The following is a 25,534-nucleotide window of genomic DNA, read 5'->3' on the forward strand; positions in this document are numbered from 1 at the left end:
TAACAGAAAAGTGTCTAAACAGTTAGGGAATTTAAAAAAAAACTTAACTTTCCAATCAATGCATTTCCTTGCCATTCAGAATCGTCAGCTGTAGCCTGTAGCATTACATCACATGAGAGGCCAGGCAGTCCACTCTGCATTAATAGCACTAGACTGTAGCCACAATTTCCTATAATTCATTCTTCCCTTCCCCCAAAGAATGAATCACCCAAACTTATTTGAAATCCACTGTCAAGCAGGGTTTTGCAGCCCAAGCATCAATGAACATATTTTGTCATGAAAAATATAGTCTCATGTGAAGCTAGTCATTCATGACAGGAAATGGGTGAGGTGTAAAGCCTAGACAGTTGTTGAGGAGTGAATGTACATTTCCAAGCTGGGTCCCACACTCAGGAACAAACCAAACATTCATAGTTCCAGCTATAATAATTTTATAGTGAATGGAAGCATGCAACTCTTTCAGAGAACTACTGACATCCCATTTTCTGTTGCCTTGCTAGAAAGTGTAAATAGTTAAGAGTGCTGTTTGGGAGGTGATGGAATGGGGCAGCTTAAATGGCTTGGCACAGACAGGGTGGGCCGAAGGGACGTGTTTTTGTCTTGTATTTGTCTATGAAATTCCCTCAGTTCAATTTCAGTTTCACTCCATATTCACTGTTGTCTTTCATATGGGGTACCACTAAAGAAAAATTACCAACACAGTTTCACCCACCTTCTCCTGGAGAGAAAAATTTACTTATTTTTATTTATTGAGATACAGTGCAGAATAGGCCCTTCCGGCGCTTTGAACCACAGTGCCCAGCTATCCTCTGATTTAATCCTAGCCTAATCACAGGACAATTTACAATGACCAATGAACCTAACTGGAACATCTTTGGCCTGTGGGAGGAAACCAGAGCACAAGGAGGAAACCCATGCAGTCACGGGGTGAATGTAAAAACTCCCGACAGGCAACAGCAGGAATTGAACCGGCGCTCTTGGTGCTGTAAAGCATCGTGCTCACCACTTTGCTACTGTGCTGCCTCTGATCACTCTTTCAGTGTTGTCCAGCACAGGATACTAAAAGCTAAGAGAAAGGAAACCTTGAACTTCTATCATGACTTTTACAAATTTTTAGCTAATGAAATTGTAGTTCACACTTTAAACAGTGACAACAGCCAATCTATTTGCAAGATGATAAAATTACCCTAACATCTTCTAATTTCATGTAAGTGATGGAAAATCCACAGGGCTAGGAAGAGCAGCCAAAGATTTAATAAACACCAAAGATTTTGCATGTGGTTGTATTGTGGAATATGGTTGTTCTCACACAGGTGCTTTTTACAAATACATACCAGAGTTTTCCCTCGAAACAGCTTCACTGGATCTTCCAGGTTTCCTGTGCTATATGCAAAGGTACAGAGTGCATAAGCTGATTTGTCTTCAAAGCCAGTCAGCATCTTATACAAACCTGGAACGACAAGCACTTGAAGGTTCAAGATAGCAGTTGTAATTCCAAATCAGGTTTATTATCACCGGCGTGTGTCATGATATTTGTTAACTTAGCAACATGAATATATAGAAAGAAAAAATGTAATCAGTTCAAGTGTGTGTGTGTATATATATATATAAAAAAAATCATAAAATAGATTAAAAATGATGCAAAACAGAAATTTAAAAACCCAAGTTGGTGCTCAAGGGTTTAATGTCCATTTAGGAATCGTATGGCAGAGGGGAAGAAGCTGTTCCTGAATCACTGAGTATGCGTCTTCAGGCTTCTGTACCTCTTTCCTGACAGTAACAACGAGAAGAGGGCATGTCAATGGAGACCTAAATAACGGACGCCGCCTTGCTGAGGCACCATTCTTTGAAGATGTCTTGGATACTATGCAGGGTATTGTTAAACATTTAACAAAATCTTGAATTCCTCCTACTCACCCCTCACCTAGATCCACCTATCACTGCCAGCTCTTGCTCCCCTCCCCACCTATTTATACTGGCCATCTCTCCTCCGTTTCCAGTCCTGATGACCCAAAGTGTCAAGTGTGTTTCCTTAAATCTTACTGGGTTTTTTTGGTTCCTAAAGTAGTTACACAAAATTGAGAGAGGTTCTTGTAAACATGGGGGTGGGGTTCAAGTAAATACACTGAATTAGAGAACGTAGTTAGATATGAGATGACTGGGAAGAAAGAACACACACATACACAGACACACTAAGGGAGACGAGTAAAATTTGCCTAATGTTTTATAAATGGCTTTGCCCAGAGGGATTGTAGAAAAAAATTCTATCTCGTTTAAAGGAGATAAAGTGTAGGGGTGTGAAGGAGAGAATTTTTTCACTCTTTCAGGAGAGCTGGCATCGATAAAATGGGCTGCATGGCCTCTTCCTGTGAGTGAGAGTCACATTTATTCAAGTTCTCACATCGTACTTGTTCTACAGAGTGTTAGTCACCTGCCCTCAAGCCCGATTACCCGGTGTTCATTTAGAATCCCCTTTCCGTGCCTCTGTCATCAATTACACTTGACGTATACTTCACAATTACAGCTGATAAACCAATCACCCATCTGCTCCAGTAGACAAGCACATCGATTCAGCATTGTGCCAGCACTCGTTATCATAATGCTCTCACTTCCGCAAGGCACAACTGACCTTACCATGGCCCAGAGTATCCATGATCTCTTTTTTACCCCTTTGCCTTGGTGAGCAGCATGTACCATATCCTGGGGAAAACTCATCCAATGCAAACTTGCTAGCAACTGCTATTGGGAATCAGACTCGTGTAATTGAAAACAAATACATCATCCATTTGTGTGGCAGCAACACTCTGGATGACTTCTAGGTCTGTTATAAATTTCAAAAGCATTCGTGCACACTTTTAATTACAAATTTCTGTTGCTTCCACATGGTATGAGAATTCTTTATTTTCCTTGCGTTCTCATTAAAAGCAGGAGTTTGCTCCGAGAGCCCTTTTGGTATCAGCAGTCACCTACAGTCCTGACAGTGCAGGCTTCCAACTGTGGGTGCATCAAGATAATGCTTGAACCTCTCTGTGAGCAGAATGCATTCAGAAGCAGGAATCCTGCCTCATTTTCCCACCTAATTTGCCTTCTAGCTCGGAACACAGAGCCAAACAAAAACTTGGTCGTTAGCATCCCAGTTTAGATCAGCTTACCTTATGGTTAGCACAATATGATTTTGGAGGTTCAAGACTGTATTGCTCATTCTCACACTATATAGTGCACTTAAAGAGGCAGCAACACTTTCAGTGGCACAAATCTGAATGAGGCAAAGTCAACTGAAAACTTCAAGACTGACCTTGATTTGTCAATTAAGGGATATTGAAAATGGAATTAAGATTCAGCTGTGACCTGATGGAATCTTGGAACAGATGCAAAGAGATTGAATGTTCAAATTGTGTTCCGGGCAACCAGATTTGTGGTCAATTTCATTACCATAAAACTCTGAGCATTTTTAATAATCTTTAAGAACGAGGTAATGACTTCCTGAATCACAAGTCAGTCAAGTCTCTTTCAATCACTTCTCTTTCAGTACATGGGGCATGAGCCAATCTATTCCGGAAATTTTTTTGAGCAGCTGGAGTAGTAGGTTTGAATCACACCTCTTGCAAACTGTTGCAAAGTGGTGCAGTTGGTTGTCATGGAACAGGACGTGTCCCCGCTTGTGGGAGGAGGATATGAGTTGGAAAATTCGTTGGAAAGATATATAGGAGTGAAAGAAAGGAGACACTGAAAAACACATGATCTGTTTTAGCCATTTTAAAGCCATTATTTTAGTCAAGTACTGTTTTGCAAAGGAGTACAACCTCCGGAGTAAAATCATAATGCAGAGTTCAAGTGGCAGACGGCAAGAAATCTAAACTTTTTAACAACACTACAGCTTCTACGTTGTCTACTTTATATACAAAATAAGATTTCTAACTAATCTCTTCCCGTCTCTCCAAACAGTCAAATATGAAACCATTTACATCTTCTATGACCAACAAATGTGCTTCTTCCCCATATCACAATACCCATCTGTGATGTCCACAGAGAACCTCAATTAATCAACCAAATGTCTGAATGAAACACAAAGTAAATTGATATTTGTTGATAAAAATGAAGATGGATAACTTTGCAGCAACTACAGGTAATAGGAAAAATCAGAATTTAAGCTGATTACCAAAATTAGGTTACTTGGTAAACAGTGAACCGAGGAGGCTTCAGTGCAAGGATGACTCGCAGGACCAGGAAGCCGACTCTTTTGCTATCATCAAATGATTGCTCTTGGCAAGTTTTTCGACAGAAGGGGCTTGCCGTTGTCTTCTTCTGGGCAGTGTCTTTACAAGACAAGTGACCCCAACCATTGTTAATACACTTTAGAGATTGTCTACCTAGCATCAGTGGTCACGTAACCAGGGCTTGTGATGTGCACCAACTGCTCATACGACTATCCACCACCTGCTCCCACGGATTCACTTGACCCTGATCGAGGAGGCCAAGCAGGTACCACACCTTGCCCAAGGGTTACCTGCAGGCTCGTGGAGGAAAGGATCACCTTACACCTCCTTCGGTATAGATCTATCTCCACCCCACCACCCTACCCTTTGCTGTGGCTTCCTGATTAAAAACTCCACACCCTGTCTACATTGCTCCTGTGCCAAATATATATATTTTTTCTGGGTATGGGAATGTTTTGCCCGTAAAAAGTAGCTTGGTGAGACTGCCAGCTGCAATGTTGTCAGGCTACATCACATTGACCTCAACATCGTGTACGTTCACAGTGGAATGGCACATCTGGAGAGACAGAGGACACTTTCTACATGACCACACAAGGGCAGAACAATATCCAAGGTTGGGTAATGACATGTGAAGCCAAGGGGAACTGTGGCAGATATGATGTACAGACAATGAGGTCAACTTGGGGTATTTCTGAAAGGTCTGAAGCACCTTCACAGGTCAGCCATAGAAACATGCCAGACCGGGGCTATGCATCCACGTCTGGGTCTTACAACTGTTGCAGGAGGGCTTGTGTGCACCAACTTTTGATCTGCTCGTTGCTCAAGTGTAGCCCATGCAGGATTTAGCAGGCGCCAGCAAGCAAGTCTATGAACAGGAAGTTCTCTGACTTGGATGCAAGCCCAAGTGGGAAAGGAGTACAGATTGGTTAATGGACAGAAAACAGAATCAGAATAAATAGGATAATTTAAGGGCAGCACACAACCAATGCAACAAGGGTCAGTGCTTAGGCCTAAGCTACATACAATTTGCATCAACCAATGAGGGACAAAGTGGACATGCCCTTGTTTGCTACCAATATATAGCTTGGAAGGAAAGCAAGGAAACAGCCAAAGCTTACCAAAGTAGAAGCAGCAATGGACAAGAGAATATCGAGAGGAACTGTGAAATTATTTTCTACGATAAGGAGAATGGTATTGCAACAAGTAAGAAAAAGTGACAGACTATTTAATGTTTGAATGAGAACCTGATGGAATACAAAACCCAGTTACCTGGCATTTGGGAAGACGTGCTATCTTAGCTTTAACTGCATGGAGGTTGCAGAATAAGAGGAAGGAAGACTTGCTGTGATTGTATAGGTTTTTGAAAGGACATTTCTGGAGCTCTGTGCAACATTGGAGCTCTGGACGAAATATTTGCCTCAGAGGATGTAACAAATATTCACCAGATAGATTTCTGGGATATGGGGACTGTTATAAGAAAAGATTCAATGGAATTGGAACAACATAATGAGAGAAGACAGCACTCAGAGACAAAAGGCAAAGTCTAGTTTATTGCCATATGTGCAAATACATGCATGTGCAGGTGCAACAAAATCCTTACTACAACAATGGCACAGTCACACAGCATCATTTACGCCACCTTCAGAGGAGATGCATAAATCAAACATTTTATTTTACACAAAAACAATTATTACAAATAAAACAAATGGGTAAAATTCTAAGGAGGAACTGACAGAATTAACACTGAGAAGTCTCGAGAACTCTCTTTGACTGAAGAGATGAGAGCAAGTAGTCATTGTCCCAGGATATTCAGGGCTCTCTAATTGGAGGTTTATGCCTCTTTGAAATTCTCCACTCGAGCGCCGTGGATGCTCAGCCGATGAGAATACTGAAGAGTGAGATCATTAGACTTTTGGGCACTAAGGTAATCAACAGATGTGTGGATGGGATGGGAAAATCTGAAAGACGTTTAAGCATGATGTAAGTGAATGGCGGAGCTGCTTAAGCGGGCAGCTTGTGTGACTCATGACATGCGGTGACTGTGTGCCTGTATTAAGTTTGAGCTAATACCATCCTTAATCATGACTAGGAATAAAAAGCAAACAACACTTTTTCCATTTTCAGTTGTTTCTCTCAACTTTCTTTTTCATATCCAGTACTGTGCAAAAGTCTCAGGGATATTTTTATGGATAGGATGCCTAAGACTGTTGCACAGTACTGCAGAAAATTTATGTATGGCACTGTACCGCTGCCACAAAAAAAATCGTGACGTATGTGAGTGATAAAGCGGTTGCTGATATGGGACTGTATTGTGGACTGAGATTGGAGAGGGGGCTGGGAGAGGGGAATCATGTTTGGGAAAAGGGGAAGACAGAGGGATGGGAGAAGGAAGCTCCAAACAGACATTCTGTAATGACTAATAAACCAGGGTGTATAAGATAATGAGAGGCATTGAACATGTAGATAGTCAGAGGCTTTTTCCCAAGGCTGAAATGGCTATCACGAGAGGGCACAGTTTTCAGGCACCTAGAAGTAAGTACAGGTCGACCTTCACTAATCCAGCACCACTGGGACCTGAGGAGTGCCAGATTAGTGAAAATGCCAAATTACAGAAGGATCACATTAAGCATAATCAGTGCTGGATTATCGAAGGAACCGGATTACAGGTAGTCGGATTAGTGAAATTCAACCTGTACAAAGGAGATGTCAAGGGTAAGTTCCTTTTTGTTTTTTTTACGCAGAGAGTGGTGAGCGTGTGGAATGGGCCATCGGCGATGGTGGTGGAGGTGGATATGATAGGGTCTTTTAAGAGACTCCTGGATAGGTACATGGAGCTTAGAAAAATACAGTACTATGGGTAACCCTAGGTAATTTCTATAGTACAGACATATTCAGCACAGCTTTTTGGGCCGAAGGGCCTGTATTGTGCTGTGGGTTTTCTATGTTTGGAACCAAATGACCTTGCCTGGTGTCTTGGAGCTGGGTGTGCCTGCACCAGTGCCACCCTCCGCCCCTGGCACTCCCTCTCTGTCACCTATCGCACAGCCCTCCCGTGGTGCTCCACCCTCACCATTCCCAACATCCTTTGCTCCTGCCAGATTTACAACTTGCTCTGCGCTCCACGTTGACAAGTACAGTACTGCACCCTACGTTGACAAATACAAGTACAGTACTGTACCCTAGCTAGATATACATGTGCCTAAGACCTTTGCATAGCACTGTAAATTCCTTAGTTAAGAAGACATTCTTGAACCACTTCCAAATGTCAGCAAAGCATAACTTTCATTTCCTCCTCACTAATTACCAATGTTTACAACAAGTCATAGTATCTCACATAAAGCTATTAAATAACTTACCCTCAGGTCGTAACTTTGACAGGAACCATTTTCTAGAAGATAGTGGAGGCACAAATAAAACATTTGTTATTTCTAATTATTAAAACATCATAAACATATTCTCTATCAATATAGAAGCTAATCGTCGGTCCCAAAATGTCACAATTAAGCTGCATTTTCGTGTTTTCCAATTTTCTTCTAATACCCATGAGAAAATAATAAACAGAGGTTGGGAAATTAGGGGAAATTTCAACGTCAAAGTACATGTATTATCAAAGTATATAAGGCTGAGATGTGTCCTCCTGCAGACAGCCACAAGGCAAAGAAACACCGTAGAACCTGTTGCATACTGCATATGTACTTTGATAATAAATGTACTTTTAGACTTTGAAATTTTGGGAAATAAGATGTCCATTTTTTAAATATGTGAATAGAAATTCAGTCTTATAAATACATAGTGAATTTCTTGCTCATTTCACCTACAGCCTCATTTCATTCCATGCCATTCACTGAGTGCTGATGAGCACTGGGGTAGAATGGTTAGTGGTTAGCGTAGTGCCATTACGGCACCAGCGACCCAGGTGCGATTCCACCACTGTCTGTAAGGAGCTTGTACGTTCTTCCCATGACCATCAGGGTTTCCTTCGGGTGCTCCGGTTTCCTCCTACATTCCAAGGACATAGAGCTTAGCAGGTTAATCGGTCACATGGACATCATTAGGTGGCATGGGCTCATTGGACTGGAAGGACCTGTTACCTTGCTGTATCTCTAAATAAATAATAGAATAAAATCTGCAGCAGTGGGAATAAATAGTTTCCATTAGGTGCATGGATAATAAAGGTTGCTTTGCTCAATCAGTGATAGTTGAAGAGATTTAAAATCTTAGGAGTTGGGTCGGGTGAACAGGCAACTCCTGTTTCCCACAGTTGGGTGAGTCCATGACAAGAATTCAGCATGGATTTGTCTGGGAAGTGAATTGAATTTAATTTAAATACACAAATCTAGAATGAGATGCTTGTCCTGTAAGAGTAACCATGAAAATACCAGATTGTTGCAAAAACATGTTTTCTTCTAGACAAAACTTTTTTTCTTTATGTCCTCCTCGTAAAAAGTATACTGCTTTGGATACTGTTGTGAGAAATGACCTTACAGGAGACAGGCACAGCGATGAGGTTTCTGACACTGGGTCTGGCTCTGTGACTCAGAAGTGAAAGGAATGGGGGATGAAAAATTGGAGAGTGGTGGTGATAGGCGTTTCAATAGTTCGGGGAACAGGAGGTTCTGTGGACATGAAAGATGGGTGGTTTGTTGTCTCCTAGGTGCCAGGGTCAAGGACGTGTCAAACCTGGTCCACGGCATTCTTAAGGTGGAAGTGAGTGGTCAGAAGTGGTGATACATATTGGCATCAATGACGTATGCAGGAGAAGGGATGAGGTCTTGAGAGAATAAAGGGAGCTAGGTAGAAAGTTGAAAAGCAGAACCTCAAGGGTAGTAATCTCTGGATTGCTGCCTGTGCCACACAGCAGAGAGGGTAAGAAGTAAATGATTTTTCAGATGGATGTGCGGCTGTAAAATTGGTGCAGGGGCCAAGGTTTCAGATTTGAGGATCATTGGAATCTCTTCTGGGAAAGGTCTGACCTGCACAAAAAGGGCAGGTTTTCTAAAGCTTTTGGGGAGGATTTAAACTAGTTTGGTATGGTTTAGGAACCACAGTGACAGGTCAGAGGATGGAACAATTGGAGTGAAGATAGATGCATGTGTAGAGAGACTGTGAGGAAGAAAAGGCAGTGGAAAGGGCATAATTGCAGTCAGTTGGATGTGTGTCTAATTGAATGTAAGTATCAGGAACAAAGCTGATGAACTTGGTTCCATGTACTGACCCATGACAAAGCCTGGGCTGTCAGCAGGGCTGGAATGGCTGATGTATGTTTGTATGTTCCGGGGTTTAGAAGTTTCAAAAGGGACAGAGATGGGCAGGAAGGTAAAAGAGGTGGGGAAGTGGTATTGTTGGTTAAAGTTAGTATAACAGTTGCAGAAAGGGAGGATGCCATGGAGGGATTGTCCACTGAGTCAGTGAGAGTGGGAGCAATCACTATTTGGGAGAAATTCTATAGACCCCCCCCCCCCACAATAACAGCAGAGACACTGAGGTGTGGATCAGGAGACAGATTTTGAAAAGGTGATAACAGGGTTGTCATGGGCGACTTCAACTTCCCTGATATAGACTGGCACCTTGGTGCACAAGGTTTTGTTGGGGCTGAATTTGTTAGGTGTGTTCAGGAAGGATTCCTGACATAATATGTGGACAGGCTGACTAGTGGAGAGTCCAGTCTGGAACTGGTACTGGATAATGAACCTGGTCAGGTGACAGATCTCTCAGTGGGTGAGCATTTGGGAGTCAGATATCACAAATCCCTGACCTTTACCATAGGCTTGGACAGAGATAGGAGCAGAGGGCATAGGAAAGTATTTAACCGGGGCAGCGCAAATTATGATATGATGAGGCAGGAACTTGGGAGTGTAAATTGGGAATGGATGTAGTCAGGGAAATGCACAACAAAAATGTCCAGGTTGCACTTGCAGGAGGCTCTCAGGATAGGTTTATCCTGTTGAGTAACGCCCACCGGTTCCTTTCCAGTCCTGCTGAAGGGTCTTGGCTTGAAACACTGTTTATTCCTCTCTATAGACGCCTAACTTGCTGAGTTCTTCCAGCATTTTGTGTGTGTTACTCTGGATTTGCATATCTGCAGAATCTTGTGTTTATGATTTGCCCCATTGAGGCAGGGAACGGAAGGAAGGGTGAGGGAACCATGGTTGACTAGAGATATGGAACATCCAGTCAAGAGGAAGAAAGAAGCAAACAAAGATTAGACAGGGCTCTACAGAGTTACACGGTAGCCAGGAAAAAGCTTGAGAATGGACTTATGAGAGCTGGAAGGGAGCAATGAGAAGATCTTCATGAGAAGGATTATAGCCCCTCCCACAATGCATTCTACATGTATGTGATACAGGGTTCCTGACTTTTTATGCCATGAACACCTACCATTAACTGAAGGGTCCGTGGAACAGGAGGATGACTGGGACGAGGGTAGGACAGATCAGGAATAGAGAGAGGAAACGTGTCTGAAGTCAGAGGAGGTAAAGGAGGTTCTTAATACTTTGCTTCAGCATTCACTAGAGAGGGGTATTTGACAAACGTGAGGACAGCGTGGAACCGGATGATATATTGGAACATGTCTAAATTAAGAATGAAGATATGCTGGAACTTTTGAAGAACGATAGGATACAAAAGTCTCCAGAGTCAAATGGGATATACTGCAAGTTAATACAGCATGCAAGGGTAGAAACTGTTGTGCCTTTGGCTATGATTTTTGCATCCTGACTGCCCACAGGAATAGTACCAGAAGATTAGAGGACGGCAAATGTTATTCCTTTGTTCAAAAAAAAAGGGTAAACACAAAATAATCTGCAGATGCTGTTGTCAAAGGAACACTCACAATGCGCTGGAGGAACTCAGCAGGTCAGTCAGCATCAGTTGAAAAGATTAGTCAACATTTCGGTCTGAAACCCTTCGTCAGGACTGAAGGAAGAACTTTGGGGAGGGTTTGAAGAATGCTGGTAGTTGAAAAAAACAGTAATCTGAAAGACAAAGGGGTGGGGGAGGGGAAGCAGGGAGGTGATTGGCAGGAGAACAATGCGCAGTAGTAGAAGGAGGCGGAACTATGAGGCAGGTGATGTGAAATAGGGATAGGGGAAGGGAGGGGGAGGGAATTACCAAAGGTTGGAGAATTCTATGTTCATACCAAGGGGCTGGAGACTACCTAGACGGTATATGAGGTGTTGCTCCTCCAACCTGAGTTTAGCCTCATCATGGCAGTAGAGGAGGCCACATATGGGCATATCTGAATGGGAATGGGAAGCAGAGTTGAAGTGGGTGGCTACCAGGAGATCCTGTCTGTTGTGGTGGACGGAGTGGAGGTGCTCGACGAAGCGGTTCCCCAATCTGCGTCGGGTTTCACCGATGTAGAGGAGGCCGCACCGGATGCAATAGATGACTCCAACAGATTCAAAAAAAAAAAAAAGGGAACAAGGATAATCCTGGGAATTATAGATCAGCGAGTCTTATGTCAGTGGTGGGCGAACTATTGGAGAAGATTCTTAGAGACAGGATTAACAAGCATTGAGAAGTTAGTTAGCATGGCATTGTCAGTGGCAAAGAGGCACAATATTTAAGGGTGATTGGAGAAAGGTATAGGAATGATGTAAGAGGCAAGGTTTTTTTATACAGAGTGGTGAGTGCGTGGAATGTGCAGTCTGGGGTGGTGGGAGATGAGAGACATTTAAGAAATTCATAGATAGGCATATAGATGAAAGAAAACTGGAGGGCTACGTGGGAAGGAAGGTTTAGATTGAACTTAGAGTAGGTAAGGGGTTGGCACAACTTCACAGGCTGAAGGACTTGTATTGTTCTACATTCTTTATCCCTTTATCATTCTTTTGAACAAAACAACCTCAATATCCCCAATTTTTGCTCACGTTTGTACCTGCGGATTTGTTTATCTTTCAGAGCTATGCAGCCCACCCATTCACCAGCATTTGGCCTCTGTCTCACGAAACCAAGGGTTCCCAGTTTTTTTTAATGCTATGGAACCATTCATTAAGCAAGGAGGCCGTGGACCTCAGGGTGGGAATCTCTGCTCTAAACCATATCTATCCATATACTGTACTTGCCCAAATGCCCTTTACGTGGTGCAATTGTACCCGCCTCTACCACCTACTCTGGCAGCTCATTCTACTGCTCATCACCCTCCAGGATCAGGATGCTGTTGGCCCGTGGCATGAAAAAGGTTGGGAACACTATGGGTTCACCTCGAGTTTACATAGTAGCTCACCAACAACTGTATACAAGGCACCAATGGAAACAGAATCGGGGCCATGCATAAATTAGCCCCATTCTCTTTGCCTTGCCTTATTGTGCCCTAAAATCTATTGTTCTTTTACATTTTATCAACTTCTTGCGTGTTTAAGCATTCTTTCTATTCATCTGCATTGAAGGATCTTAACTGCATACTTGTGTTCCTTGTTATTTTTTCTACCTAATTCTATTACCTCACACACTAGGGCACTAAATTGCCTTTGTCACTCATGAGCTTATTTCTATAACTCTTACAGACATACCATAAGCAGAAACATTTCCTGCTGTCAGTTTAGATTACATTTAAACCTTTCCTTCTTTTGGCACAAATGCACCCAACACCAGCTCCTGTCTATAAGACACCCATTAGTCATAACTCTGTGCAAGTCAGTAATGTGTCTTTATATTCCCACTGATTCATATTTCTGTAATACGGCGGATTTCAGTTAATTGGGACACAGAGACCAGTACATCTTGGCAATTAAGCAACTGTCCCAATTAGCCAAAGTTTCACAGAAATAGTTAAAATAGCATTAAAAAACAACAAACTACTGTTTAACTAACAAATTATGTATTTAAATGAAATAGAGAACAAATTAGAATATTTCCAATATGACTACAGTACTATTAGACTGTGCTGCAGTTTCTAATGATTATCAATAAAGGAATTCATCCAGTGTATGCTTCCGTGTTCTCTAGATTGACTCTAAATGAAAATCAGGGATAATGGACCACCTTCATACAATGCCTTTGACAATTGCATCCTCTAAATCTTCATTTTCATTGTAACATTCCAGGTAGTCAATACCTTCAAATTCTTCGCAGTTCCTAACTTGAAATTGTGAAATCACTCCATTTTCACTCCTGGCCATTTATGGCATCTTCAAGCATGAATGTTTGAAAAGCAGTTCTGAATTATCTTACTGATTATTTCTTGCCAACCATCAGTGAGAAAAATCACTGTTCTGTGACCCATGCTATTTAAAAACTGTTCTCTCTAAGCACAGTGTAGCGTCTAACGGCCACAGAGGTGCATGTGACTGTCGCTACTTAGAAACTACTTGGCAACAGTCTCCTGTCCCAAATAAGCGGCATAGTGTCAAAATAAATTAAGTAATCCCAACTATTTAGAATTAGAAAAAGAATTGTCCCAAATAAGCGGCTGTCCTAATTAACTGGAATCCAGTATTTTAATTGGTAACAAACCATGCTAAATTACTCAGACATTTTTGAAAATAGAATACTTCCATTGAATTACCAATGCTTTAAGAAACAATCTCGAATCATTGTATGCTATTAACAAATAAATTTATGATTTATGTTTGTCATAAATATTACATGATATCTCCTCTTTTGAAGGTGATGTGGGATCTTTTAAACCCACCTGAAAATAGATGAGAGCGTGGTTGACTGGCGTCAGGGAGAATTCAAGTTAACAGCACTGAAACAGGTCCTATGGCCTCCCTGGTCCATTTGGCTTACCAAGTTTGTCCAATTTGCCAGTTTGACTCAGTACCTTCTGTACCTTTCCAATCATATTCCTGTCTCAGTGTCTTTAAAAAGCTGCTATTGTACCTGTCCCCTGTTAGCCAAGGCCACATAGACACCACCCTCTGTTGCCCCTCAAGTTCCTATTAAATCTTTCCCCTCTCACTTTAAACCCGTGCCTTCCTGTTTTTCATTTCCCACTTCTGGGAAAAAGACTCAGTGACTTTTATATCATACACCTCTATAAGATCTCCTCTCAATCTCCAAAGCTCTAAGGAATACATTTTTAGCCTGTCCAACCTCTCCCCATAGCTCAGTCCCTTAAGTCCTGGCATCATCCTTGTCCATCTTTCCCATTTAATAAGTTCCTTCCTATAATAGGTTTACGAAACCTTCAAGTCACTGGTGTCCTGTACAATGGCGTCAAGTCCTCCCAGTTTTTTTTTTAACTATTCCTTGAAATGAGGCATCTCCAACAGTACAGCACTCTCTCAGAACCAGACCAGATGGTATGCTCGGGTTATAGGACGGGTGATGAACATATATCCTCTGAAATGAGAGTTCCACATGCACAAACCCAAACGAAGCAGCATTCTGTCCTTTGAAAGTCATTCAAACAATAAACGCCATTGAAACATGGAAACTTCTTGGAACCTTTATTTGAGAAAAAAAACTTCGGTTCCTGAATAAATCAATGGCCTTGGATGTTTCTGTGTGCTTTACCACACTGAGTCTCACACTTCATACTGACAATTCTGATGAATCCATACGTGTGTCATTGAAGCCACACATTCCAATCTGAGTACAGCTCAATGTGTCAGTTCTATTCAATAAACAATCTTAACCTTCCTCCATGATTTAAAAACCTGCCTGCTTCCGAATGGTTAACTAAAGCCAAGAGCACCTGATAAACATGCCCGCTAAAAAATGACACGAAGTTAAATTGGCCTTAGTTATAAGTTTGGCACAACATCATGGGCCGAAGGGGTTGAACAATGTTGGAGCAACGTGCTTTTTAACCTATTTGAGAAGTGTGGTAATCTTAGTTCAGGATTTGGGAAACATATTTATATGGTTTTTGTTACTACGAATTAAAACACTGTTGGAACTTAAAACTTGAACTTAAAATGAGATACACAGATGCCACTATTTTTCTTGCTTCTTTTTTTACAAGCACAAACAATAGCTTAAGTCCAACAGTACTCCCCAGGAGACTGGCAAGTGGAGTGAGGAATGAAAGAATGCTTCATAGCTTTTCGCCACAGATACGGGCCACAGAAAATAGGCTTCGAATGAAAACAGTCTTCCAATCAGCCAGTGGTGCTGGAATCTAGTGACAGCGGCAGAGAGAATCCAAGGGTCATGCATTGAAGGGACTGGATATCACTGCTATTTTATATCTGGGATCTGCACATGAATTCTGGGCAGATTCATGGGATGGGGATTTACTGTTGCATTGTAAATTCGTACCAGATATGAATCCACATCACAAACAGGTTGATCATAGCACTTAAGAAGTCATATCGCATGGAAACGGCTCTTCAGCTCGAATGGCCCATAATTCCCACTTGTATCCCACTAAACCTTTCTTATCCACATACATTAACAACACGCAAAAAGACAATTAAACAGATAACTGCCTCAAAAGCTTCCTCTGGCAGTATATTCTATACATTGACCGCCTTCTGGTTGACAAAGTTGCCCTCAGGTTCCTACCAAATCTCCTCTTCTTGCCCTTAACCTAGGCCTTCTAGTTCTGATTCCCTAAAGCAGGGGCTCCCAAACTTTTTTTATGCTATGGAGCCTTACCATTGACCAAGGGGCCCATGGGTCCCGTATTGAGAACCCTTGCCCTAAGGAGTGTGTACACTCACCCTACCCGTGCTCCTCATGATTTATTTTGGAAACTTACTGAACGTCACTGGGCAGCTGGCAGGCAAAACAGCACAGTGAGCACTTTGGAAATCCGAACAGCATGCGAGGTCATCCTACATTTCGGAGGACCCGTCCTGGGCCCAGCACACAAAAGGAAGCACGGAGGTGCTTCTACTGCCTTAGGAGCTTGCAGAGATTTAGCATGACATCTAAAACTTTGACACACTTCTATAGATGTGTGGTGGAGGGTATACTGACTGGCTGTATCACAGCCTGGTGTGGAAACACCAATGCCCTTGAATGGAAGATCCTACAGAATGCAGCGGATACAGCCCAGTCCATCACAGGTAAAGCCTTCCCCACCACGGAGCACATCTGCATGAATCGTTGTCACAGGAAAGCAGCATCCACCATCAGGGAGCCCATTACCCAGGTCATGCTCTCTTCTCGTTGCTGCCGTAATGGTGGTGGTACAGGAGCCTCAGGACTCACCACCCACCACCAGGTTCAGGAACAGTTACCACCTCTCAACCATCAGGCTCGTGAACCAAAGGAAATAACTTCACTCGCCCCCATCACTGAACTGTTTCCACAACCTAAGGACTCACAATCAAGGACTCTTCATCTCTTGATTTTGATATCTACTGCTTTATTTATTATTATTATTATTATTTAATTTTGTATTTGTAGTTTTCTTGTCTTTTGCAAACTGGCTGTACACGCATTTGGGGTGGTCTTTCATTAATTCGATGATGGTTACTGGATTTATTGAGTATGCCCGTTAGAAAATGAATCTGTGTTCTATATGGTGACATACATGTACTTTGAAAATAAATTTGCTTTGAACTCCACCCCCCCCCCAAATAGTTGCTAAGGCAATACATACAGTTGGAGGTAGTAGAGACAATAACAAGCCAACCCATGTAGTCTTCGAAATTTCAACCCAACAGAGATTTGGGAGGAAACATTAGTAGGTGCTTCTTATAAGGTTTGGATGCCAATTCACCTCCACTCTGAACATAAGTAACAGTGCTTTATGCACATACTAAAATTAAACTGCCTGGAACTGTTTTGGGTGGAAAAAATGATGAACAAGAACAATTAATACATACAGTGGCATGCAGAAGTTTGGGCACCCCTGGTCAAAATTTCTGTTACTGTGAATAGCTAAGCGAATATAAGATGAACTATTTCCAAAAGGCATGAAGTTAAAGATGACACATTTCTTTAATATTTTAAGCAAGATTACTTTTTTATTTCCATCTTTTACAGTTTCAAAATAACAAGAAAGGAAAAGGGCCCAAAGCAAAAGTTTGGGCACCCTGCATGGTCAGTACTTAGTAACACCCCCTCTGGCAAGTATCACAGCTTGTAAACACTTTCTGTAGTCAGCTAAGAGTCTTTCAATTCTTGTTTGGGGGATTTTCACCCATACTTCCTTGCAAAAGGCTTCTAGTTCTGTGAGATTCTTGGGCCGTCTTGCATGCACTGCTCCTTTGAGGTCCAGCCACAGATTTTCGATGATGTTTAGATCGGGGGACTGTGAGGGCCATGGCAAAACCTTCAGCTTGCGCCTCTTGAGGTAGCCCATTATGGAATTTGAGGTGTGTTTAGGTTAGATCATTATCCTGTTGTAGAAGCCATCCTCTTTTCACCTTCAGCTTTTTTACAGACAGTGTGATGTTTGCTTCCAAAATTTGCTGGTATTTAATTGAATTCATTTTTCCCTCTACCAGTAAATGTTCCCCGTGCCACTGGCTGCAACACAAGCCCAAAACATGATCGATCCAGCCCCGTGCTCAACAGCTGGAGAGGAGTTCTTTTCATGAAATTCTGCACCCCTTTTTCTCCAAACATACTTTTGCTCATCGTGGCCAAAAGGTTCTATTTAAAAGGTTCAAAGGAAGATCTAAACAAGCCTGATGCATTTTGGAAACAAGCCCTGTGGACTGATGAAGTTAAAATGAACATTTTGGCCGGATTCTGCTCCAACTTCATCTACAAATTTACAGATGATACGACTGTAGTGGGTCGTATCTCAAATGATGACAAATCAGAGTACAGAAAGGAGGTAGGGAGCAGAGTGACATGGTGTTATGACAATATCCTTGCTCTCACTGTCAACTAAAGAGCAGGTCATTGACTTCAGAAGGGAGCTGGTCACATGCTCATGTCCACATCAACGGTATTGAAATTGAGAGGGTGGAGAGCTTCAAGTTTCTAGACACGGACATCAGCAACAGACAGTCCTAGTCCAACCACATTAACGTCATGACATGCAAGCTCACCAACACCTCGATTTCCTCAGGAAACTAAAGAAATTCGACTCTGACCAATTTTTATCATTGCATTGTCTAGATGCAGGACGTCTTGGTACGGCAACTGCTCTGTACGTCACCATAAGAAACTGCTGGACCCATCTCAGCACATCAAATGAACCAGTCTACCCTCTACGGACTGTCTATTTCTTGCTGCCTCAGTAAAGCAGCCAGTATCATCAAAGAGCCTCCCAAGCAGGACATTCTCTGTTCTAATCTCTCACACCGGACAGAAAATACAAAAGCCAGAAAGTACCAACTAACGGTCTCAAGGACAGTTTCTATCCGACTGTTAGCAGACTCTTCGAACCGATCTCATGCACGGTAAGATGGACTCTTGGCCTCACAATCCACCTCATGAGGATCTTATACTTTATCATTTACCTGCACTGTACTGTGAGTAACTTCTACACTTTATTCTGCATTGTTATTGTTGTACCTTTTTTATTGTATAATGCTGCAGATCTTTCCAAAGCCCAGACTGAAATTCTGTAAAGCCAGCAAAAAGCAAGCCAGTCAAAGGCCTCTAGATGGGTTCAAGTTAAGTTTCCTGGCAGTAATGCACTTTATTGACTTAGCCTTAAGGATACTGTCACTAAAGCATTTTTGAACCATGCCCAAGATACATAACACTATTATTCTAATCCCTTCAAGCCAACTCATCCCTCATTATTACTGACATTCTAGTGCAGTATGCTGCAATGTTTCTATTGCTATTTCTTCTATTTGTGTCTTCTAACAGGAACACAACTCCAACTGATGTATTTAACCATGACTGTACTGCGAGTTTAACAATTAATGTCATACTTATTGCTCCCATGATCAATAATAATTACACTGCACTGTACACGTATTATCTGTTCTAAGAGGAGCACATTTATGGAAACCAAAAATGTCATTTTGATAAACAAGTATTCTATGACCATGTGCATTCATTACAACTGCAGCTAGATTATTTTTCATAACTATGATTTATAATCCACATTTTGCATCTCAAGGCTATACAATAAAGCAGATTAAATGATTAATTTTATTCATAAAAGCATAAAGCGTGTTACATGTGTATTGCTAAATCCTATTTTTGACCTTGGGCGTATGTGGATAAAGCATGAGACTTCTGCCATCTAGTGGCAATATCCAGTAGTGTGTCATATCATAAACTGAGCTCCAATTAACAATGTATCCAGCATTTGCAGTATCACGTGTCTCCAATTCAACTGATTCAGCCTTCTTCAATGTAACTCAACATTACACTGCACATTAAGGTGCATATTATTCTGCTAAACCTGAATGGAATTCATGTTCAATGGAATAAAATGCCAGATTTCTCATATGCGCCAGTGCCTTCTCAGTGATAAGTTGACAGTACTTATTTTTTATTCATGGGACCTATAGACAAGACATTAGTGATTGAATTCACAATGCAGTCATATTAATAACTGCTTATTAAAGTGGCTTGTTAAACGAAAGGTAAGGGGATTACTGTATAAACTTATTCTTAGACGAGCTGCACAAAATACTTAAAAACATGCATCTGCAAAACCTGTTGCCTGTGTTTGTTGTCAAAACTACCATCTTTCAGATGGGAATCTAAGTTGAAACTCTGTCTCCTCTTAGGCAGAGATAGATGCAAAATATTCCATGAGACTATTCAAGCTCAGGGGCATTCTTCAGGTGACTTTATCAATATTCCTTCATCAAACATCATCTGCAACAGATGATCGTGGTCATTATTGTTTTGCCAACTGATGGCATAACTTATCATTGTGGATATGTGGTTATTGGAGAAAGTCCCGAGGAGGTTCGCAAGGATGATTCCAAGAATGAGGAGCGTTTGACAGCTTTGGTCCTGTACTTACAGGAATTTGGAAACCTACCGAATGTTGAAAACACTAGATAAGGTGGATGTGGAGAGGATGTTCCCTATGGTGAGGGTATCCAGAACTAGAGGGCACAGCCTCTAAATGAAGGGATGACCTTAAAAGGGTAAGGAAGAATATTTTTAGTCAGAGAGTAGTGAATCTGTGGAATGCTCCGCCACGGACTGCGGTGGAGGCCAAGTCCATGGGTATATTTAAAGCAAAAGTTGATAGTTTCCTGATTGGTCACGGCATCAAAGGTTATGGCGAGAAGGCAGGTGTATGGGGTTGAGTGGAATCTGGGATCAGCCATGATGGAATGGCAGAGCAGATTCGATGGGCTGAATGGCCTAATTTCTGCTTCCACATCTTATGGTCTATTTTTTCTTTATTGCACATCTCTGCACTTCAGAAAAACATCATTGGTTGATTGCCTGTTGCTTTGGAATATCCCAAGTTAATGTGGAAAAATTTCATTGGAATACAATTTGTCTTCCTAAATTTGCCTGTACCTTCCAATAGATAAAAGGTATGTGTTGAAGATACTATATTCTACTGATGGTACCTATAACAAGACAATAATTACCAAATTCAAAATACAGTGGTGCTTGAAACAAAGATTGAAGGGGCAAGCAATAAGCATAGAAAACATACAGCACACTACAGGCCCTTTGGCCTACAATGCTGTGCTGAACACATACACTCTATCCTCATTATATGCGTCTTCAGACTATGCGAATTCACAGTTATGCGAGGAACCTATTTCTATCAACGTCTCATTATACGCGTCCAAAATTCACAGTTATGTGACGAGCACTGCCTTCCCGCCAATACGAGTCATGTGCGCACACCTCACAGTCTCACTGTTGGGACGAGAAGCACCGCTTTCCTGCCAATACAAGTCAGGTGTACGCGCCTCACAATCTCTCTCCCGTCACTCTCGCATTGGTTTTGGCAAGGTGCGGATGCGCGATCTTAAACTTCTGTTGGTTTTATCTACAGTGCAGTGATTTTGTGCTTGAAATATTTAATTATGCCTCTTAAGTGTCCAATGTCATGTCTTGGGACCTCAGCCAAGCGGCAGAGAACCACTTTAACACTTGAAAAAAAAGTTGGATATTATAAACAGCACAGCATCTACTGCCCGGAACAGAATCTTGCCTTTAAAGTTCTTTTGTTGCTTGACAATGCTCCAGCCCATCCTACACATTTGGACAGCATTCATCCTAACATAACAGTACATTGCAACACACATCAAAGTTGCTGGTGAACGCAGCAGGCCAGGCAGCATCTGCATAACAGTACATTTCCTGCCGCCTAACACAACATCGCTGATTCAACCACTTGACCGGTGTGATCCACATTCAAGGCGTGCGTATTTTTTTTTTTTTTTACGGTGAACTATCTCTCAGATGCTGCAAGCAACAGACGATTTTGAAAATCCCGGGAGTTTACCAACAGTGAAGGAATGGTGGAAGTCGGAACACAAATGGCGATGGACATGGACCCAAGTTTAGAACGGAGTCAGCATTTCAGTCGTTCCCTGCCTTCAACCCTTCTTCCCTACAAGCAAATTTATGCTGAAAAGCAAAATGCTGCCAAGCAACAACCGGCACCACCTTATGTAAATCACTGTAATCTTTCTGCTGCCGGCAGTTCTAAGAGTTCTGTGAGTCTTCATTCACCCCTTGCTGTGCTTGATATTATCCTGACGACCACAACCAACCATGTCATCTATGTAAAGCTGCCCGACACCACAACAACCACTCGTCTCCTGGAGCGAACACACCTGCCACTGGTGAGTACTGCACGTCAGAGGATGATAACTTTCTATGACTTATTACATTGAATATTACCTTAAATTGATTAAATGTAATACAAATATTGTCTTGTAGTTCTGATTTTGTGTCGTATTGGTATAAAAATGTGAATAAGTTACAGGTAAAACATATTTAGGAAGCCCTCTGGAAAGCATCCCTATTTTCTCCATTTAAATAATTATTCACATTATGTGTCAAGGAACTTATCCCTCGCATATAATGAGGATAGGGTGTACTTACTTTAGAAATTACCTTGGGCTACCCATAGCCCTCTATTTTTCTAAGCTCCATGTATCTATCCAAGAGTCTCTTAAAAGACCCCATCATATCCGCCTCCACCACAGTTGCCAGCAGCCCATTCCACGCACTCACCACTCTCTGCGTAAAAAACTTACCCCTGACATCTCCTCTGTACCTACTTCAAGCACCTTAAAACTGTGCCCTCTCGTGTTAGCCATTTCAGCCCTGGGAAAAAGCCTCCAACTATCCACATGATCAATGCCTCTCATCATCTTATACACCTCTACCACTGTCTGCCTTCTTAACTACACAGTCAATCTGCACAGCAGCTTTGAGTGTCGTATGCTCTCGGACCCCAAGATCCTTCTGATTCTCCACACTGCCAAAAGTTTTATCATTAATACTATATTCTGCTATCATATTTGACCTACTAAAATGAACCACCTCACACTTATCTGGGTTGAACTCCATCTGCCACTTCTCAGCCCAGTTTTGCATCTTGGTTTTATTTTAGGAAGATAATTCTATGAGGAGTTTCCCCCAATTCTGTTAAGTGTACACACTTCTGGAAATCTTTTAATAGAGAAAATTTAACAACATTTATCCCAGTATCGCTGATTGTAGGACAATTCAAGATAAGGAAACTGCAGTACTTTCAGTGCATATCTCAGTCATTAGCGGCTTCATTCTCACATTAATGCTCTCCCATAAACTAGTTTCTAATTTTAATTCATGAACTGGGAGAACAAAGAACAAAACACAATGCAATTTGATCCTGTTTGATTTGGGTTGATAACCAGGATAATATACCTCAAATTTCCATTTCCTTAGCAGTTTTTCAAAAACCTGCATTCAGATACAAATCATCTACATTATCACAAGCAAGTAATTTGGGCGAGTGTTCTCCTGGACGAACTGTTGAGTGTCCAAAGGTGAGAAACACTCAGAATTTCTCCCCTCAGTTACTCGAGAGTTTTTAAAATTTGCAACTCTCCCAGAGATTGCATGGCAGCTCTGAGTGCTGCATTGCATAGCATCACTCAGCAGGTCGCCACTCCCTGGGGCAGGCTAGGTGGACCCTGATGTTATTTTGGAGAGGAGGAGAAGGATTGTCAGTTTCAGCAGATTTGTCTGGAAGTGAAAGGAGGGCAGATCTTGTAGTGCAGAAACTAAAGGGGCAAAGTTAAATCGGCTCTCATGAAAGCTGTGCCACTTACCAAGATCACAGCCTTTCTTGCACCTTATGCACTCTCCTGTCTGACTCTCATATCCTACAATTTCCTCAGCACCCAAACACCTATTGATTGCAGCCTTGAATGCGGTACTACTGTGGTATTCTTGAGGGATTGAAAGAGCCCTTTCAGCACTGAGCATCAATTCACATTGGACTATTGATCCACAGACAGCACAAGTCCAAGTTGCCAACTTTCATAGATCAGGGGATCCCAACTTGAGGTCTATGGACCACTTACTTAATGGAACACACACAAAATGCTGGAGGATTTTGCGTTGTGCTGCTTTTGATTTCCAGTATCTGCAGATTTTCTCGCGTTTGTGGTTCACTTGCTTAATGGTATTGGTCCATGGCATAAAAAAGGTTGAGAACCCCTGGGCTGGATAATACAGCAGGTGGACTTTGAGGATGAGGAGGAAATAACAAAAGCAGCAGTACATGTGGAGAGGGAGGTAGAGAAGGCGCATGTCACACTTGGCTTCTTTGGTCACAGCATAAGAGTACAAAAGCTGGAAAGTCATGTTTGGTTAGGCCATATTTAGAATCTTGTGTACGGCCCAGTCACTGCACTTCAGCAAAGATGTGGACACTCTGAAGAGGGAGAAGGTGGTCACCAGGATGTGCCCAGATTGGAGAGAATTAGCTGCAAGAAGTTGGACAAACTTGGAGTGTCAGAGGCTGAGGGGAGATTCAGCAGAAGTACATAAAATTATGAGGGGCAAATAAAGGGTAGACAGTCAAAATCTTCCCCCTCCCCTTGGGTGGCACTGTCAAATACTAGAGTGCATAGGCTTAAGGTGAAGGACAGAAAGTTTAAAGATGATCTGCAAATCGGGTTTTTGTTTTAAAGGAGAATGGCGGTTACTGGAATGTACTGCCTGAATAGGAGATGGAAACAGGTATGATAATCACATTTAAGAGGCATTTAGATGGGCTCACGACTGGTAAGGAACAGAGGGATACACACCATGTGCAGAACGGTGGGATTAGTTAGATTATCATGGTTGGTGCAGATATGGTTTGCCAGAGGGCCCATTTCAGTGCTGTACTGATCTTCGTAACAAATGAGTTTTGCCTTATCGTCGTAGGACCATTTTTAATTCAGATCCACCTCCATGAAGGTTAATTGGATACTGGCCTGTAACTCAGGAGCTTCTGAAATCAACTTCAGCCACGCTTGTCAAATGGCCCACCACAGATAAGACTACATTTGAGATCCTTGCTCTCTATGGCTTAGTACAGAATAGTGAAAGTTACACTGTAAAGTAAAATATTCTTAACGTGAGGAGAAATAGTAAACAAAACAACTGCAAGTTTCTACTTACATGTATGGACCAGGAAGGCCGCCAAGTGCATTGAAGCACAGACATGTGTCCTCTACTATAACAGGGCCTTGGATCTAAAGAAATAAAGTTGATATCTGTTAAATTTCACTATGTAGCTATAATCCGAGGTCTTCATATTAGCTTAAGATTGGAATTCACTACCATTTGTTTATTGTGCTGTAGAGACTCCCAGCAGTTTGGTTCTCTTGGCAAATTACCCTTTTCATCACCTGACTTTTATGATGAAAAACAGCTATAGATAGCAGCTGATGAAACACCTACCTGGAACACTGGCTGGACTATGTCCTCTGGGCAGAGGTGAACGCCATAAAACAAGTACTAGCAGATGAAAGTTCAGGTCTGTGGAATCACAAACTCCATTGTACTTAGCATTTTCAAACTCCATTTTAGGCTCCGGCCAGTAACAGTACCATTGCGTTTATTGCCCAGACTGAATTGCTCTTGAGAAAGCGATGGCTATCTGCCGTCTTGAACTGGTGCAAGCCGTAGAGTGTTGCCGGGTAAGGAACTGCGGGATTCTGGCCCAGTGAAATGAAGGACCTGCGGTGCATTTCCCTAGTCAGGATGATGGTCACCTCGGAGGGGAACCTGCGGGTGGCGGTGCCACTGTGCAGCTGCAGCCCTTGCCCTTTGTGATGGCAGGTTTGCTGAGCTTGGGAGCTGCCACCAGAGTAGCTTGGGTGAATAACCACGGTGCCTTTTTTTGAGATGCTACAAGCTGAAGACGCCGAGAAGGGATGAATGCTTAGGATGGTAGATGGGATGACAATCAAAAGGGCTGTTCTGTCCTGGATGGCACTGAGCTCCTTGAGGGTTGCTGAACATTACACTCATCCAGGCAAATGGAGAATATTACAGTACATGCACTGCAGATGGCAGAAAGGCCC

The 25,534-nt window shown here is 42.1% G+C and overlaps 1 protein-coding gene across 1 annotated transcript in view; it reads right to left on the bottom strand.

Annotated features, from left to right (window-relative positions):
- Positions 1–25,534, bottom strand: part of itpa (inosine triphosphatase (nucleoside triphosphate pyrophosphatase)) — a 33,429-nt gene that overhangs the window by 464 nt on the left and 7,431 nt on the right. The window contains exons 4-6 of the mRNA XM_072274258.1: positions 24,627–24,700; positions 7,574–7,605; positions 1,335–1,450 (exon numbers count right to left, since the gene is read on the bottom strand). Of these exons, the coding sequence (XP_072130359.1) occupies positions 1,335–1,450; positions 7,574–7,605; positions 24,627–24,700 (222 nt within the window). The remainder of the gene's footprint in view (positions 1–1,334; positions 1,451–7,573; positions 7,606–24,626; positions 24,701–25,534) is intronic.

This window comes from Mobula birostris, chromosome 12, assembly GCF_030028105.1.
Source record: "Mobula birostris isolate sMobBir1 chromosome 12, sMobBir1.hap1, whole genome shotgun sequence".
NCBI classification, from domain to species: Eukaryota; Metazoa; Chordata; class Chondrichthyes; order Myliobatiformes; family Myliobatidae; genus Mobula; species Mobula birostris.